At 36.1% G+C, this 14,201-nt stretch overlaps 1 protein-coding gene across 1 annotated transcript in view; it reads right to left on the minus strand.

Moving 5' to 3' along the window:
• The window catches only part of MTA3 (metastasis associated 1 family member 3), a 132,093-nt gene that overhangs the window by 24,921 nt on the left and 92,971 nt on the right, over positions 1 to 14,201 (minus strand). Inside the window, exons 15-17 of the mRNA XM_026683387.2 lie at positions 12,333 to 12,419; positions 8,667 to 8,816; positions 2,640 to 2,671 (exon numbers count right to left, since the gene is read on the minus strand). Coding sequence (XP_026539172.1) covers positions 2,640 to 2,671; positions 8,667 to 8,816; positions 12,333 to 12,419 — 269 coding nt within the window. The remainder of the gene's footprint in view (positions 1 to 2,639; positions 2,672 to 8,666; positions 8,817 to 12,332; positions 12,420 to 14,201) is intronic.

Raw genomic sequence — 14,201 nt, forward strand, 5'->3', positions numbered from 1 at the left:
CCTTAAGTAGCCATTTTTCCTAAAGTTAGTTTAAACATGGCCTAGAATTTATCCTTCATCTTGAACATATTGCTGAATTTCTCCATTGCTAAAATCCACACAAAAAGATGTAGACAAGTTTTAAAATATGTATTTGAAGAAGAAATATCTTTAAAAATGCATATTGTTGAGAAAATGCATTTAAAATACATTCAGAAATTCAAAATTCAATTTGGAAGATGAACAAAAGTCTGTCCAGTACAGGCTTGTAATGAACAGGCAGACAGATCCAACCAGTCAGCCTGCCAGCCATCCTACATGACAAGCAAATTGTCTTTCCCTGGCTCCCAAACCTTTGATACTGGAAAAATCTCAAAAGGGCTGGCCTTTTTCACTTTCATGCTTATTTTCTGGAAGTATGAGGTGTCTATCTAGAGTGAAAAGAGGTTGAAGAGGAGGGAAAAAACAGAAGTACTGTATACAACTTTCCATGAAATTCTTGAAGTGCCAAAGTTTTTCTTTGTGCATAAAAACAGTATGTACTGTATAAACAGGTCTCTATCAGAGGATCATAAATTTGATACATTTTTAAGAAGGTCATTGGACAACCTAACTTCTAGATAACAGGAAGGAATATTTCAGATGCTGAAAAGAGATTATCAGGAGACCTATCTCAGCAAAAGCAATTCTTAAAATAGTTGGCCATTTATAACTTTAAAATGTAAAGATCAGCACTTTGATCTAGTGGAAAACATAGGCAACTAGTATAGATTGAGTAATTGAGTCATACTGATGTCATTAGCATTTGTACTAGCTAAGATGCTTAGAAGGATATCTCCACATACAGTTTGGGTGTGTGTTGTGTGTATGAGCAGAACATAAATTATACCAGGAATTTTGCTATTTTCAAACTGCTGTGTTTTCTTTTTCTTTATTAAGTCTGCCTCTTTATTTCTGTATGGGAGGGAACTCTTTGTTTCATTCCTAAGCTCTAGGTCCTATAAGGGAAAAACTAGTTTGATGATTTTTGCAGTTCCTTTTAGTAACTCAGAGAAAATGAGCAGGACTGAAATTGAAAGTGATTGGCTAACATGCAAAGCGGCAAGCTTTGGCATTTTATCTTATATGTAGTTTCTTTCACTTTTGTATGGAAGAATGAGTCGATTTTTCTTGTTCAGATATTCAGCTTCTTTGAACAAAGATTAACCCTTTTTATGAACATTGTACACAAAAGGAAGATAATATTGTATATATACATACTGTACTGTAACTGGTGGTGATAGAGTAAAAATAAGAAGGGGATTAGTGTAATTATAGGATGCTAGAGAAGATGATTGGCTTGATTCAAGTCAATTTTAATAACATGCATGCAGAGTAACCTTCCTGTGCTTGATTCTTTTCACATTGGTCAAAATAGAAATTTCAGCATGTTGGCTAGAATTTCTGGAAGCTGTAGTCCCACTTTTGGAGAGTACCAGTATAAGGGAGAATGATTAAAAGGAAAAACATTGAAAACAATGCTCAATATATATTTGGCTTTCTAAACAACTCTGACAAGTGTATGAAACCACCACTTAACATAGTCCAAATGCCTGTTGACAGATATCTAGATATTGCCTTGCAGTTTTCATTTTGTTACAAAGTCCCTTATGAATTGCCTCCAGTTTGTTTTTGATTGATGGTCTGTAATATGCATATGTCATCTCTGGAACTTCACTGTGATATAAATCCATCCTTCCAGCTTTCCATCTATTGTAAATTCTTGGTTTATTCATCTTTTTCATTAAGAAGCTATTGATGACATGATGCCAATTTTTCCATAATGGAACTTCAGGGTTTTATTTATTTAGTTCACTTTGTTTGGGTTTTCCAGACTTGTGGCATAATTTCTCCTATGCATAATTCTTTCCATGAATAAAATTATGAGATGAGGAAGCACATAGAATATATTCAAAGAGAAACACTAAAATATTCTATTCTGTAGGTTTCCCTCTTAATCTGTTCCAACAATTTATAGATAAAGGATTGGATCTTCCTCCCTCCCTATTTCCTCCTTCTCTCCCTCCCTCCTCCCTCCCTCCCTCCCTCCCTCCCTGCCTCCCTTCCAACTTAAAAATATTATTATTATAATAAAATTATTAACAATTACATCCTACCCACCCTATCCGGCAGGAAAGGCATGCTATGGGTCTTGTCCACTAAGGAATGCCATAATGCAATTTCTTTGGAACATCCTCCCCAACAACACTTAACATTGGCCCTATCCCTCTGGCCTTTGGGATGGCATGACTATGCCACTGAATTTCAGAGTCGAGTGGTAGTGGTGAGACTTTTCAATGGTTGGACTGAACAAGATGTGTGGCTTGTTGATTTAGTTTCAATAGTGATTTTGATAGTGATTTATATTTAAATGTTTATTTTTATTGTTCTTGCTGCTGTTTTTAATTGTTGCAAGCCATCCAGAATCCCAGAGTCATGTATGCAAGATGGGTGGTTCTACAAAGCTAATAAATAAATATGGTTATGGTTGCACTCCTAGGCACTTTCACCTGAGAATAAGCCTTGCTGAATTCAGAGTTTTCTAAATAACTCTGCATAAGATTTCACTGGATATTTTGCATTTCAAACAGGTTAAAATGAAAAAAAAATTGAATACTTACCATTTTAGTTCCATGTGCATAGCTGGAGAGCCCTAAAATATACATACACAGAACCAATTAGACCCAAATTAGCATTTGCTTTTGAAAGTATTATTTTTCTTACAATCCACTGAAAGCAAATCTAGGGCTAAAAACTGTAGAATTGCAGCACTTTCTGCAATTCTACAGGCCAAAGTATCTTCCTTTTCCATAAAAGTAGTCACAACAGATACAAAACCCAAAGGATATCATTGATAGTGGATCTGAGAAGCTGTTATGTTGAACATAGAACAAACGGCTTTTCCTTACTACAAAGAACTGAATATGAACATGAAACTAATAGGTAAAAAGGTTGAAATATTACATATTTAACTATAGGCTGCTTGACAGTAGAACAAAGAAATACTTCATGAACAATTGAGACCTTTGAGTAGAAGCTGGATGGGGCTTGCTTGCTTCCTCCCTCTCTCCCTCCCTCCACACTGAGTCCTAATAAGTCCTATGCAAATAATAATTCAAAGATTTCCAAAGAAAACACTTTGTAAATACATAAGATATACTTACAAGACCTCTGGACTGAGCACTGGAGGAACTTGCTTTATAACTTTCAAAATGCCTTTCAACCCTAAAAGTATATTCTTCTCCTGTTCTATTATCACAATACACTATTCCTTATGTTCAGTTTTGGCTGTTTTGCTTTTAATTAATACCAATTTCATCATTCTGCACTCTTCTATTAAGACCATCAGAAATGTGCTTATTCATTACTACTCCTTTCAGCCCTTACTTCAACTAAAATGAACACATTCCATGGTCTTCTTGTACTCATGTCTATCTGCTTTATGTCTGCTTCAGATATCACCTTATATATCAAGAAGTAGGTGTATCCTTATGTTCCCTCATAAGGATTGTTTTTGCTAGAGTACATTACATCCACTGATAATTATCTGAGCCATAAATATGCTGGGATTATTCCATGTAAAGTGTCTATTAAGATAAGTGTATTTTAAAAGCTGTGTATTCATTTTTCAATTGGACAGATTCCTCTCTGTTTCTCATTACTTTTGAGGGGAAAAAATAGTTTGAAATTAAATGAAGAGGAATAGAAAGACAAGGTGAGGGTAGAAGTGAAAGGAGCATCTGAGTATCCATGCTGAAAAAAGTAAATTATTAGAAAGATCAGATCCTGAACTCATCCTTGTTCCTGGCCAACCTGAACAGCTGAGAAAGAACCATGATAGATACTCTACCCCCATGCTGGTTGGGGATTTCTAGAAATTGAAGTCCACACATCTTAATGTTGCCAAGGTTGAGAAAACTGTTCTACCCTGTCATTTAAAGAGCCCACTTGGCCTACAAAAAGTGTCCTTGGTGCTGACTCCAAATATACAAGAGGACAAAACCCTGCAGATCAAAGAGTTACAGCATGCCCTACTAAAAGGAGAAACAGCCTTACTCCCTGACTACCAAAATGGTTTGGTATTTCTATGAATATCATCAGTCCTATAAGGTAGGCCGGACTAAGAAACCATATACAGTAGGTTAAAAAAACTACTTTTACTGGAATAGCTATAAGTAACAGAATCTTGAAAGTCTGAATGTACTTCCCTCTTCCTGCACTTTATCTTTGTGTGAACTAGGGAGGGGTTTGTCTGAAATATTTTCTCCAATTAAATCCTTGGAATGGAATGAAGCCATATTAATCTGATTGTTCCCTTAATAGCAGCTCTTCCTCCTGTCCTTTAGAGCCAGCCAATCCTGATAGAGCCTAACAGGGAAGAAACTAGGGGACTGTGGTTTTTATTCCTTCACAGGTAGGGATGGAATACAGTCCTGAAGAAGCATATTGGACCCTTTCCTTGCCTGCACTAACAGCCTTCTATCTGTGTGATTGCTTTCCAATTTTCATAACTGAGCTTCTTCCTACAAGATGATGCAAAGCTGGACAGCAATCTGGTAAGGGTAGGACTTTGGGGAAGAATCCAGAATCTCATTTAGGCAGATGAATAAGAGAGTCACAGTTGTGATACGTTACCCCACTTTGAAATAACATATACTATCATTTGAAAAAAGAACGCCTAAGACCAAGGGTCTTCAAACTTGGCAAGTTTAAGACTTGTGGACTTCAACTCCCAGAATTCCTGAGCTAACACGACTGGAGGAGAAATTCTGGGATTTGGAGTCTACAAGTCTTAAAGCGGTTGAGTTTTAAGACCCCTGCCTAAGACCATAACTCCAGAATCAAAAATTATTTGATTGTACCCTCAAAGTCTTGCTGGCTCCTGTAAAATGCCTATTAAATATTCTTATTTTATTTCATTTCATCCCAGCCCTTTCTCCAAAGAACTAAACATGACTTGCATAAGGTTACCAGATGCATCTTCTGCTCAAATAGCAGATTTAATTAATCCAGAAGTAAAAAAAGCTTGCAATCTGAATATTTAGCTATGCTCTGGCTGAGTAGGATAGTCCGCCTGGTCTTATAAAGCAATTAATTATCAAATTATTTAAAAATCAAATTGTTCTGAATAAATCTATATTGGCTGTTAGTAATCAGAGGCTTGGGAGTTTACACATGATTTTCATTTTTTTTTAAAAAAAAAGAAAGTCATTTTTTTTCTGAAGAGTTCTATATGTCCTTTCTTCTTTTCCTATATATAAACACATAGCTACTTCGACAATTTTGTGTCAAGTGAACATTTAGCTTGGCTAAATGACTAATCTATTTTGCCAAAAGTAGAACAATCACTTGGGAAAACATGACGAGAAATTAAAGTGCCTTGTTGTACTTTTTTTTTTTTAAAAAATGGTACAAAACATTCTGCAAGAATTCATTGGTTTCTAAGATTTCAGTAAAACAGCTATAGAAAAATAGTATGTATCCCAAATGAAGAATACAGCATGCTAAAATTATATAGTACTACTGGATCCCAACTGGGGCATTAAAAACACTCACAAAATTAGAAGCACATGAAGAGCAGCAGGGGAAGGAGTGTGTGTTCTGCTCCTCCACTGCTGAGATGAAGAATGAATTAGGAATTAGGGCAGCAGGGAATGTTTGACTCATGTAGGTTCTTGATGCAATTTAGAATATTGTCTCCCCAGGATTCTGAACCACAGAGTGGGACCTAAATAAGTAGAACGCTTCCCCATTGAGATGCTCACCTTCAGATACAAAGAGATTGACGGGTCATGCCACGTAATGTTGGAATTTGTACATTACTCCCCATTCTCTCCTTTGCAGTTCTGTCTCCACAGAGGATGTAATGTGGTTGTTATCTATTTGTTTTGTTGCTATTTTAACCCCAGGTTAATTTTTTTAAAAAAGTCAGGATGTGATAATCTCACAGTCTACTTAGAAATGTGTAATTGTGGTCAAAGACAAAACTTACTTAACTGAAAGAAAAACATCAATACATTTAGGATGCCTGTCCGCCTCTATATGGGAGATAATGTTTGAGAGGAATATACAGTATATTACATTGTTTTTATTTAGTTTGTCATTTTTATTTTCAAAACAAAATTAAGCTGAGAAATTTTATTAGTGTACAGAGTTAAGATCACATGCATTTTCATATCCAGTTGAGGCTGCACATAAATAAAATGTGGGAATATGAAAAATTCCACCATTTTCAAATAAACTAATTCTAAAAATTATCTCCTTCCAGCAACCATCAGGGTAATTATTCATCATAAAGAAAACTTTGTGGTGGCTTAGGGTTGCACAGAATAATTTTAAAAAAATTTAAGCAGATGAGCTATGAAATAAACATAGATTGCAGAGATAAATGTCAGGTTTATGTTAATTGGGAAGAATAAGAGTGAGGAAAAAGAGAATAAACTGAACTGGTTTGTGGGAGTACTTTAAAATTTCTTCATCCCAGACTTTTCTAACTTAAAAATATACATATGTCAGTTGTTCAAACCAAGGATCCTTGAAAGAAAAGCAGGGTGAAAAATTTGATATATGTTGATAGATTGGTCCTCATTTGCAGGACAACTGTTATAAACCAGATTATAGACCAGCATGTTACCTAAATGGTATTTATCGTATGATACTAAAATAGGGTTTCCTTGTCATATCAAGCCATGATTTAATCATGACTTAGGGAATTACAATTGTTTAAGCCAAGCTGGCTGGAGAATTCTGGGAACTGGAGTCCACAAGTTTTAAAGTTGCTGAGTTTGGAGAGCTTACAGATCACATTAAATTATAAATTTGCTTTACCCATAGTAGCTGGGTTCAAAATCCACTTACATTCCAGATAAGCTTCCTGTATGAATGTAACCCCTGTATCCATCTGCAGGGGGATCTATGAGAAAACTTTCTTGCTGGAAGTTAGTAGGTTTACGTAACATAAGAGAGACTGCTCAAAAACCATACGCACTCAGTGAGTTTCATGATGGAAAAAGGTGAGATAAAAATCTACCCAAATTAATTAAAAGAGGGCAAACCCACTATCATGTCTCCAACAGTCATAAACCACAAGGCTACAACTAGGAGGTAATGAATGATATCATTCTGGCTTGTTTGACAGTCGGTATTGGCAATCTAGTCTCAGATACCATCACCCATAGCAAACACATACTATTCTGAGCATCAGTATTCTTTACATATAGTAGAATAAATCAGTATGATGGCCTTCAGGTGTTCAAATTGGTATCCTTTCTTCCCAAAAACTAACTGACGAGATGAAAATTGATGTGCTGTAAATTGAAGCTAAGAATTTATTCTTGATTTTTCATTTTAAAAAGCTGGTTTTTTTTTAATGTAATCAATCAAATAAGTGAAGCATTTTGTTTAGAGGAAAAGTCTAACGTATCAAGGACTGAAAAAGTTGAATAATCTTTCTAAAAACTTTTAATCTAGTTGGTTCCTGTGTGTTTACTTTCCACAATCATAACATTTCAGAACTACTACAGGTAGTTCCCGATTTACAACAGTGCATTTAGTGACCATTCAAAGATGCAACAGCACTGAAAAATATGATTTATGACAATTTTTCACAGTTACAACCTTTGCACCACCCCCTTGATCATGTGATCAAAATTCAGATGCTTGGTAACTGGTTCACATTAATGACAGTTGCAGTGTCCCAGGGTCATGTGATCACCTTTTGTGACCTTATGACAAGCAAAGTCAATGGGGAAGCCAGATTCACTTAACAACCAAATTACTAACTTATCAACTGCAGTGATTCACTTAACAACTGTGGCAAGAAAGGTTGTAAAATGGGACAAAACTCACTTAACAACAGAAATTTTGGGCTCAATTGTGGTTGTAAATTGAGGACTCCCTATCTTGTACATGTTCCAACAAAATCCAACAACAGAAATCCGTAAGTACTATAAAAACATGAATTAAAATTATGCTAGTCTTTCTAGAGGGGTTTACTCTATTGCTAGAAGATATGGGTTGATGTTAAAATTATGTTTAAAATAGGTAAAGTTTAAATTGGAACTGTTACAGAATTCAAATCAGTTTATTATTTTAAAAAATGGCAATCCAGTTTGGTAAATGCCTTGGGCCAGCCATTCTCTCACAACCCCAGAAAAGAGGCAATGGCAAGCCATTTCTGAAAAACCTTGCCAAGAGAACTGCAGGGACTTGCCCTGGTAGCTTCCAACAATCAGACATGAATTTTCTAAATAAATAAAATTGAACAGAAGGAAAAAAAATCCATTATTTGAAACTAAGTCTATAGTTAGAGATACATGAAATTTTAAAATTGCTTCTATCATAGATGTATACTGCAGAAATTGGTTAAAAACTTCTCAATGGGATACTTAATAGATTTCTTATTCAAGCACTATTGTGATATGTTATAGATATATTCTCTTATGGGAAGATTAAAAATAATTCCTATATTTATTCAAACCTGATTTATTACCTCTGCAAACTGTTTTATTTATAACAACTCCTTAGTGTAAAAGTCAGTGAAAAGCTAATAAATATTGCCATTGACGTCCTCCCAAATTTTATTTTTCATAATAATAATAAAAAGAACAGGCAGGAAGAAGGTTAAGATATCAGACCTTCATACTTACCATCCAGGCCATTGTGATGATGACTATAGTTTCTCTTTCCCAAAATACTTAATGATGAATGACCAGGAGGAGCAAGTAGTCGCTTTGACATTGAGCTCTGAAGACTTGGTGTTGACTTGATTATATTAGGCTTCATTGCAGGATGAATCTCTGTAATTTTGTTAAAGGAGGTAGTTATTTCAAATCTATATTCATATAGATCAGAAATATGATTGTGATTTATATGAATACAAATCACAATCATATCATCACACTGAGGACTTACATAGTTCAAATAGTTCCTGGTTTCTGACAGGAAATTGATAAACCTGTGATTAACCTGGATGCCCATTATCATAATCAAAGGATCTGTGGAAATTATTTACTTGAGCTTATTCACCATTGTGAAAAGAGACATAATACTTGTTTAGCCATTAGAGTAGCATGTTTTAGATAACTTGTTCTTTCATCATGTGCTCATTAGCAATATGCTAATAACACATATTGCTTTTATGGTTGCAAAAATTTTGGAAACTGCTTCCATATTTAAATAGATGTTTGCAAGGTTTCCAGTTGTTAGCAGGAATTCTGTTCCTATAGTTAATGCTGTGCTATTCCTCTCCGATGAAGTCTTTGTTTTGCATTAAGAAAGGTAAACTTACAATAAGCAGAGTTGCAAAGTTGTTTTTGACGAATCTGATGATCTGTAGATAATGCTTGGATGGATGGATGGATGGATGGATGGATGGATGGAGACCATCCGGTCTAACCAATTAACCAAACAAACAAGCTTTGGTGTGACTTGACAGAATTCATTTTTAAATGAATAAAATTCTCTTCCATTGTACATGCAAGATACATATAAAGAGTACACAGTGTATGGCATTCAACAAACATGTACCACTAGTACGTGCTTACCTACCATTCATTCATCAAACATTCACAGTTACAGCAGCACTAAACAAATGATTGTCACACAGCCACTCTTTGAAGTTAGGGCCATTGCAGCGCTCCACAGTCACATGATTAAAATGTCAGTGTTTGATAGTTCACTTTCATTTTTGACTGCAGCTTGCTCATCACCTCCCCATTTCTGTCCTTTCAGTTGTCCTACACTCCACTGAAGGGCCAGCAGCTGCCTTGGCCAGGTGCCCTTGTCAGCAGTGGGAGAAGAAGATGACAAAGGTCACCTGGTGCTGTGGAGGAAAGCAGTGGTAGATGGCAGGGTGTCCAAAACAGCAGAAGCAGAGACAAGCACGGCAGGACAGGAGCAGTGATCTGGATTAACAACTGCAACTGGGACTACTGAAATTGATGCGGTGGAATCTGGAGCTGAAGTGAGGAAAGGCTGACTAGCTTGGAATTGCTAAAGGGAGGAAGCAGTGGAAAGCAGATCTCCCTAAATCTGCAGTATTTATCTAGCAATTTCTCTTGTCTAGTGAGATTCCTGTCAATAGATAAGCAGTGATCAACATACCATTCTGATCAACTAGCCATGTCATCCTGACTGACAACTGCTGACCCTAAGTAACATGATGTTTCTTAAGGAAACATCATTTAGTGATAGAAATTCCAGTCCCAAATAGGGTGGTTAAGCAAGGACCACCTGTAACCTGGATTCATGACTTGAACATTAGGAGGAGGGCATGACTGGCACACAGTTAACCAGCTTCAGCTGATGTACCAGTTGGATTGTTACCTGCTGCAGGAGGACTTAATACTAGATATTCATACTCTTATACCACCTCTTATCCATCTTTTAAATGCTACTCAGAATTCCCATGTCTTAACCATGTCTTCCAAAACAGGAAGAATATTATGCCTACATTATGGTTTTTAGATGAGTTGCCAAGTCAGTATAGCATACTATTTAACATGCTGAGGATACTATAAAGCTTTTTCAGGACTTGGCAAGTAGGTAATTATGGAACTCTGACTGGATTTGGCTAAGAGATAAATGAGGGAAATGTTGTCCCACATTTTTATGATGTCAGTGAACCAGTCTTACCGGTCTTCTCTTTACCAGTGCTGACTCTACTTGAAGGAAATCTCTATAGAAATGAGACTGCTTAGGAAATTATTAAAAACTGAGGTTATTTGAAGACCTTTTAGAAACATCTTATGCCTCTTCTGGTTCTTATGTGTTAGTTTTCTTTCCTTTGTTTTTGCAATATGAATTGCATGTTGTAATTCTGTTGTTTTGATCATGGCCTTGTAAGCATCAACGGTCCTGAGACTGTAGTGGGATCAAAATAAATGACAAACTGACCTCCATGCTTCCATGCCTTCTCTGAATGTTCTATTTTCAATACCTTCACAAGCTTGACATCACTTAGCACTCTAAAAGACAGGGGGCTCGTTTAAAGAGGGGAGAGGTGCAGTTGCATAACTAACAAAAAAGTAGTAATCCCAGCTGACTCTGAAGAGAAAGATTATGGACAAAGGGAAGCTGCTATCAAAGATACAGAAGTTCCTTACTTTTCAATTGATCACCAAGAAGTGGGGGTTAGAAACTTCAGGGGTGGGGGAAGGGTGTGTTTGTCTGTCTTCTTTTGAAAAAGAAATAGGCCTTTTACTTTTTCCTATGAACTCTATCCATAAGGATGGGAGAAACAATCAAACCAATGAGAAGGAAATGGATGCAGGGGAAAGAATACAAGCCTACTGTATTATAACCTGTTTTAACTTTTAGCAGAATAGGTCTGTTTTAATTAAAAGAAAGAATAAGAAAAAGACACACTTTACTTCAGAAAGTGATTGAAAGACTAATGTTGCATTTCTGATCCTAGAAGACCTATATGTTAGGGAAGTTTAATAATATATCTCAACACTTCTAAATATATCCAGAAATTGATAATTATTAGATTTTTTAAAAATATAAAATAACTCCTAATCTACAGAATAGATGTGAATAAATATATTACAAATTTCTTTGTGCATCATGTAGGGCAGGGCTGTCAAACTCCCAGCCTGTGGGCCTGATGCATCACATGCCCAAGCCCAGTTTAGCAAAGGGGAAAATAGTCCTGATATGTCACGTGATGCCACCATGACTATGTGAGTTTGACACCCCTGATGTAGACTCATCAATATTATAATGTTATAACAAAAAAAGCCAATTTTTTATTGTTGTTAAAGAGAAAGGCCCCCAAACACCAACAAAAAGTTTGTTCCTTGTTTACTGTTCCAGCTGAGCAAATGTATATGAGGTTCTACCCCTGAAAGGGAAGAAACTCATCAAAGCTTACAGTGAAGACCTACAGTATATAGTCACCCACTCTACCAAGTACATATGGAGAGTTCTGGATTTATTAGGATTTTGCAAATTAGGCACTCTCTATTTGATCCACTGCTTTGGGCCAGTATATATTCCATTTCACTGCTTTGATTGAAATAATTGATGCATAGCTAATTCACTTCAATTGGATGCTTTACTTTTTAAACAGTAGTATTCATGTATGTAGAAAAGCTATGTTTGATGGGTAAAGGAAATGTGACAAAGCTGTAAGTTATCAGTGAGGTGCTGTGCTGCTGCTGCATAGAACAGCTTCCAGAGTACTTTGATCAATGTTCAATGTATGCACTTTCCCTTTTCTTAAATATTCTGCATTTACAAAATTCAGTTAACCTTACATATTGTATACAATGGTATTCACCCTTAAGTTCATTTTGGCTGGAAACACTCACCTAAGTATCCAATGATACATGATAATGATTTCCTGGTGCTTTTAATCTTCAAAGGGTTCCCAATAAATTCACAGTGTCTATCAGCATCTAGGGATTGAAGAGAAAACATTAGTCTGAAATGAAGAGGAAAAAATACAAACCTGAAAGCAGCTCTGGCTGCCCAACTGCCTTCTGATAAGAAATTGCCCTTAATAAGATGATTAGTAGTGGTAATAGTAGTAGTAGTAGCAGCATGTAGTATATAAGCTTTTCACTTGGCAAACTGCCTAGGGCTTGATGTTCTTGAAAGGACAATCACATATTTTGTAAAATGACAGCAAGTGGTCTGTTGTTCCTCCATGAATCAAAAGTGTATAGCAAAAAGATCTAGAAATTGTTGTAACACAAAGATCTTTTGCAGAAATTCAAGAGAACCATGCCTTCCAGCCTAACCATCATATAACAGACACTCCAGATGGGGTGGGCCTACAGGAATCACAATAAGTCCCATCTTAAGGATTTTCTTAACCTAACACTTCCTGCCTGCCCTCCATCTGTGAAATTTGTATCTTGGTAGCCTGCAGGTAACTACACTATCGATTGGTGTTTCTCAGCCTTGACAGCTTGAAGATGTATGGACTTCAACTCCCATATTTCTGGGTGGTCAAATTCACACATCTTCAAACTGCCAAGTTTGAGAAACACTGATCTAGATTTTGGCAACCTGTGTTAGGCTTTAGTTAGTCTTGCAGAGGCAACATTGTTTTACTACTCTAATAGTAAAAATGAAATTCACTGATCAGGACTCAGTACAATCTAAGTTTCTGTTATCCTTCCATGGTTACCTTTGTCCTGACTGGTATGCTAACTATTCTGGTATGCTAACTATTCTCTGGGTTCCACTTCTTCCAGAAACATTCATAGTCAAAACTGCTCTAAGTATTTTTCTTTCCTCAACTATATATGAGTATCTTATAGTCTTTAAATAAAACCTTTTGCATTCCACTACTTACATCTAATGAGATCTAATGAGAAAAATGACCAGTTTTTGGGCATGTGGAAACACTATGAAAATGGTTAGTTACAGAAGTATAAATATTGGTTATGACTGTATTAAAGAAATTACACAGAGGATTGATGAATTGTTATCTGGTTCCAGACAATACATGGCACAACATTTTAGAACCAGGAGGAAATGTATCATCAGCAACACATACCGTATTGAGAAAAGATTCAGATGGAAGAGAAGGAGAAGGAGGAGAATTCTGGCCAATTATCTGAAATGTTCCATAATTAGCTGTCACATGGACTGAAATACAGTGGCATCCGAATGTCATCACAATATCACTAATAAGGCTCAATTATGGAACAAAAACAGGAAGAATTCATAATCATGTCACTTTTACCATCTGATCTGATATTGGTTCTCTTGTACTCCCCCCACCTCTTTGGGCTTAAGAATTCTTTTAGATTTTATCACCTCTTCCTATTTTTTTTTAATTATGGTTAGTTGAACTCAACCAAATGTTTAGACTGGCATTTTAAATTTGGCATTTTAATCCATCTATTGATTTCTTCCAAAAACATTGTTGGTAATCATCACAACATTGTTGGTAATCATCTGTGTGATCTTATTGCAGTAGCTAACTAGATGGTCCAATGTTTCTTCACCTTTTTTGCAGTGGTGACATTTACTGTGTGTTGCTCTCTTTTCAATTCTGGTTTTGTATGCATTTGGTCTTGTGTAGTCAGAATTAGCCCCTCTGTACCTTTCTTCAACTTTCCTGTTCTCAGACATTGTCAGGTCTTGTTGTCTGCTTCCCTGCTTGTGTGTGTGTGTATGGGTGTGTGTACTGGCCACATAATACTTTGACTTGTCATGTCTCTTTT

Source organism: Notechis scutatus, chromosome 1, assembly GCF_049901735.1.
Source record: "Notechis scutatus isolate UNSWTSFEM ecotype Mainland chromosome 1, rNotScu1.2, whole genome shotgun sequence".
Taxonomy (NCBI): domain Eukaryota; kingdom Metazoa; phylum Chordata; class Lepidosauria; order Squamata; family Elapidae; genus Notechis; species Notechis scutatus.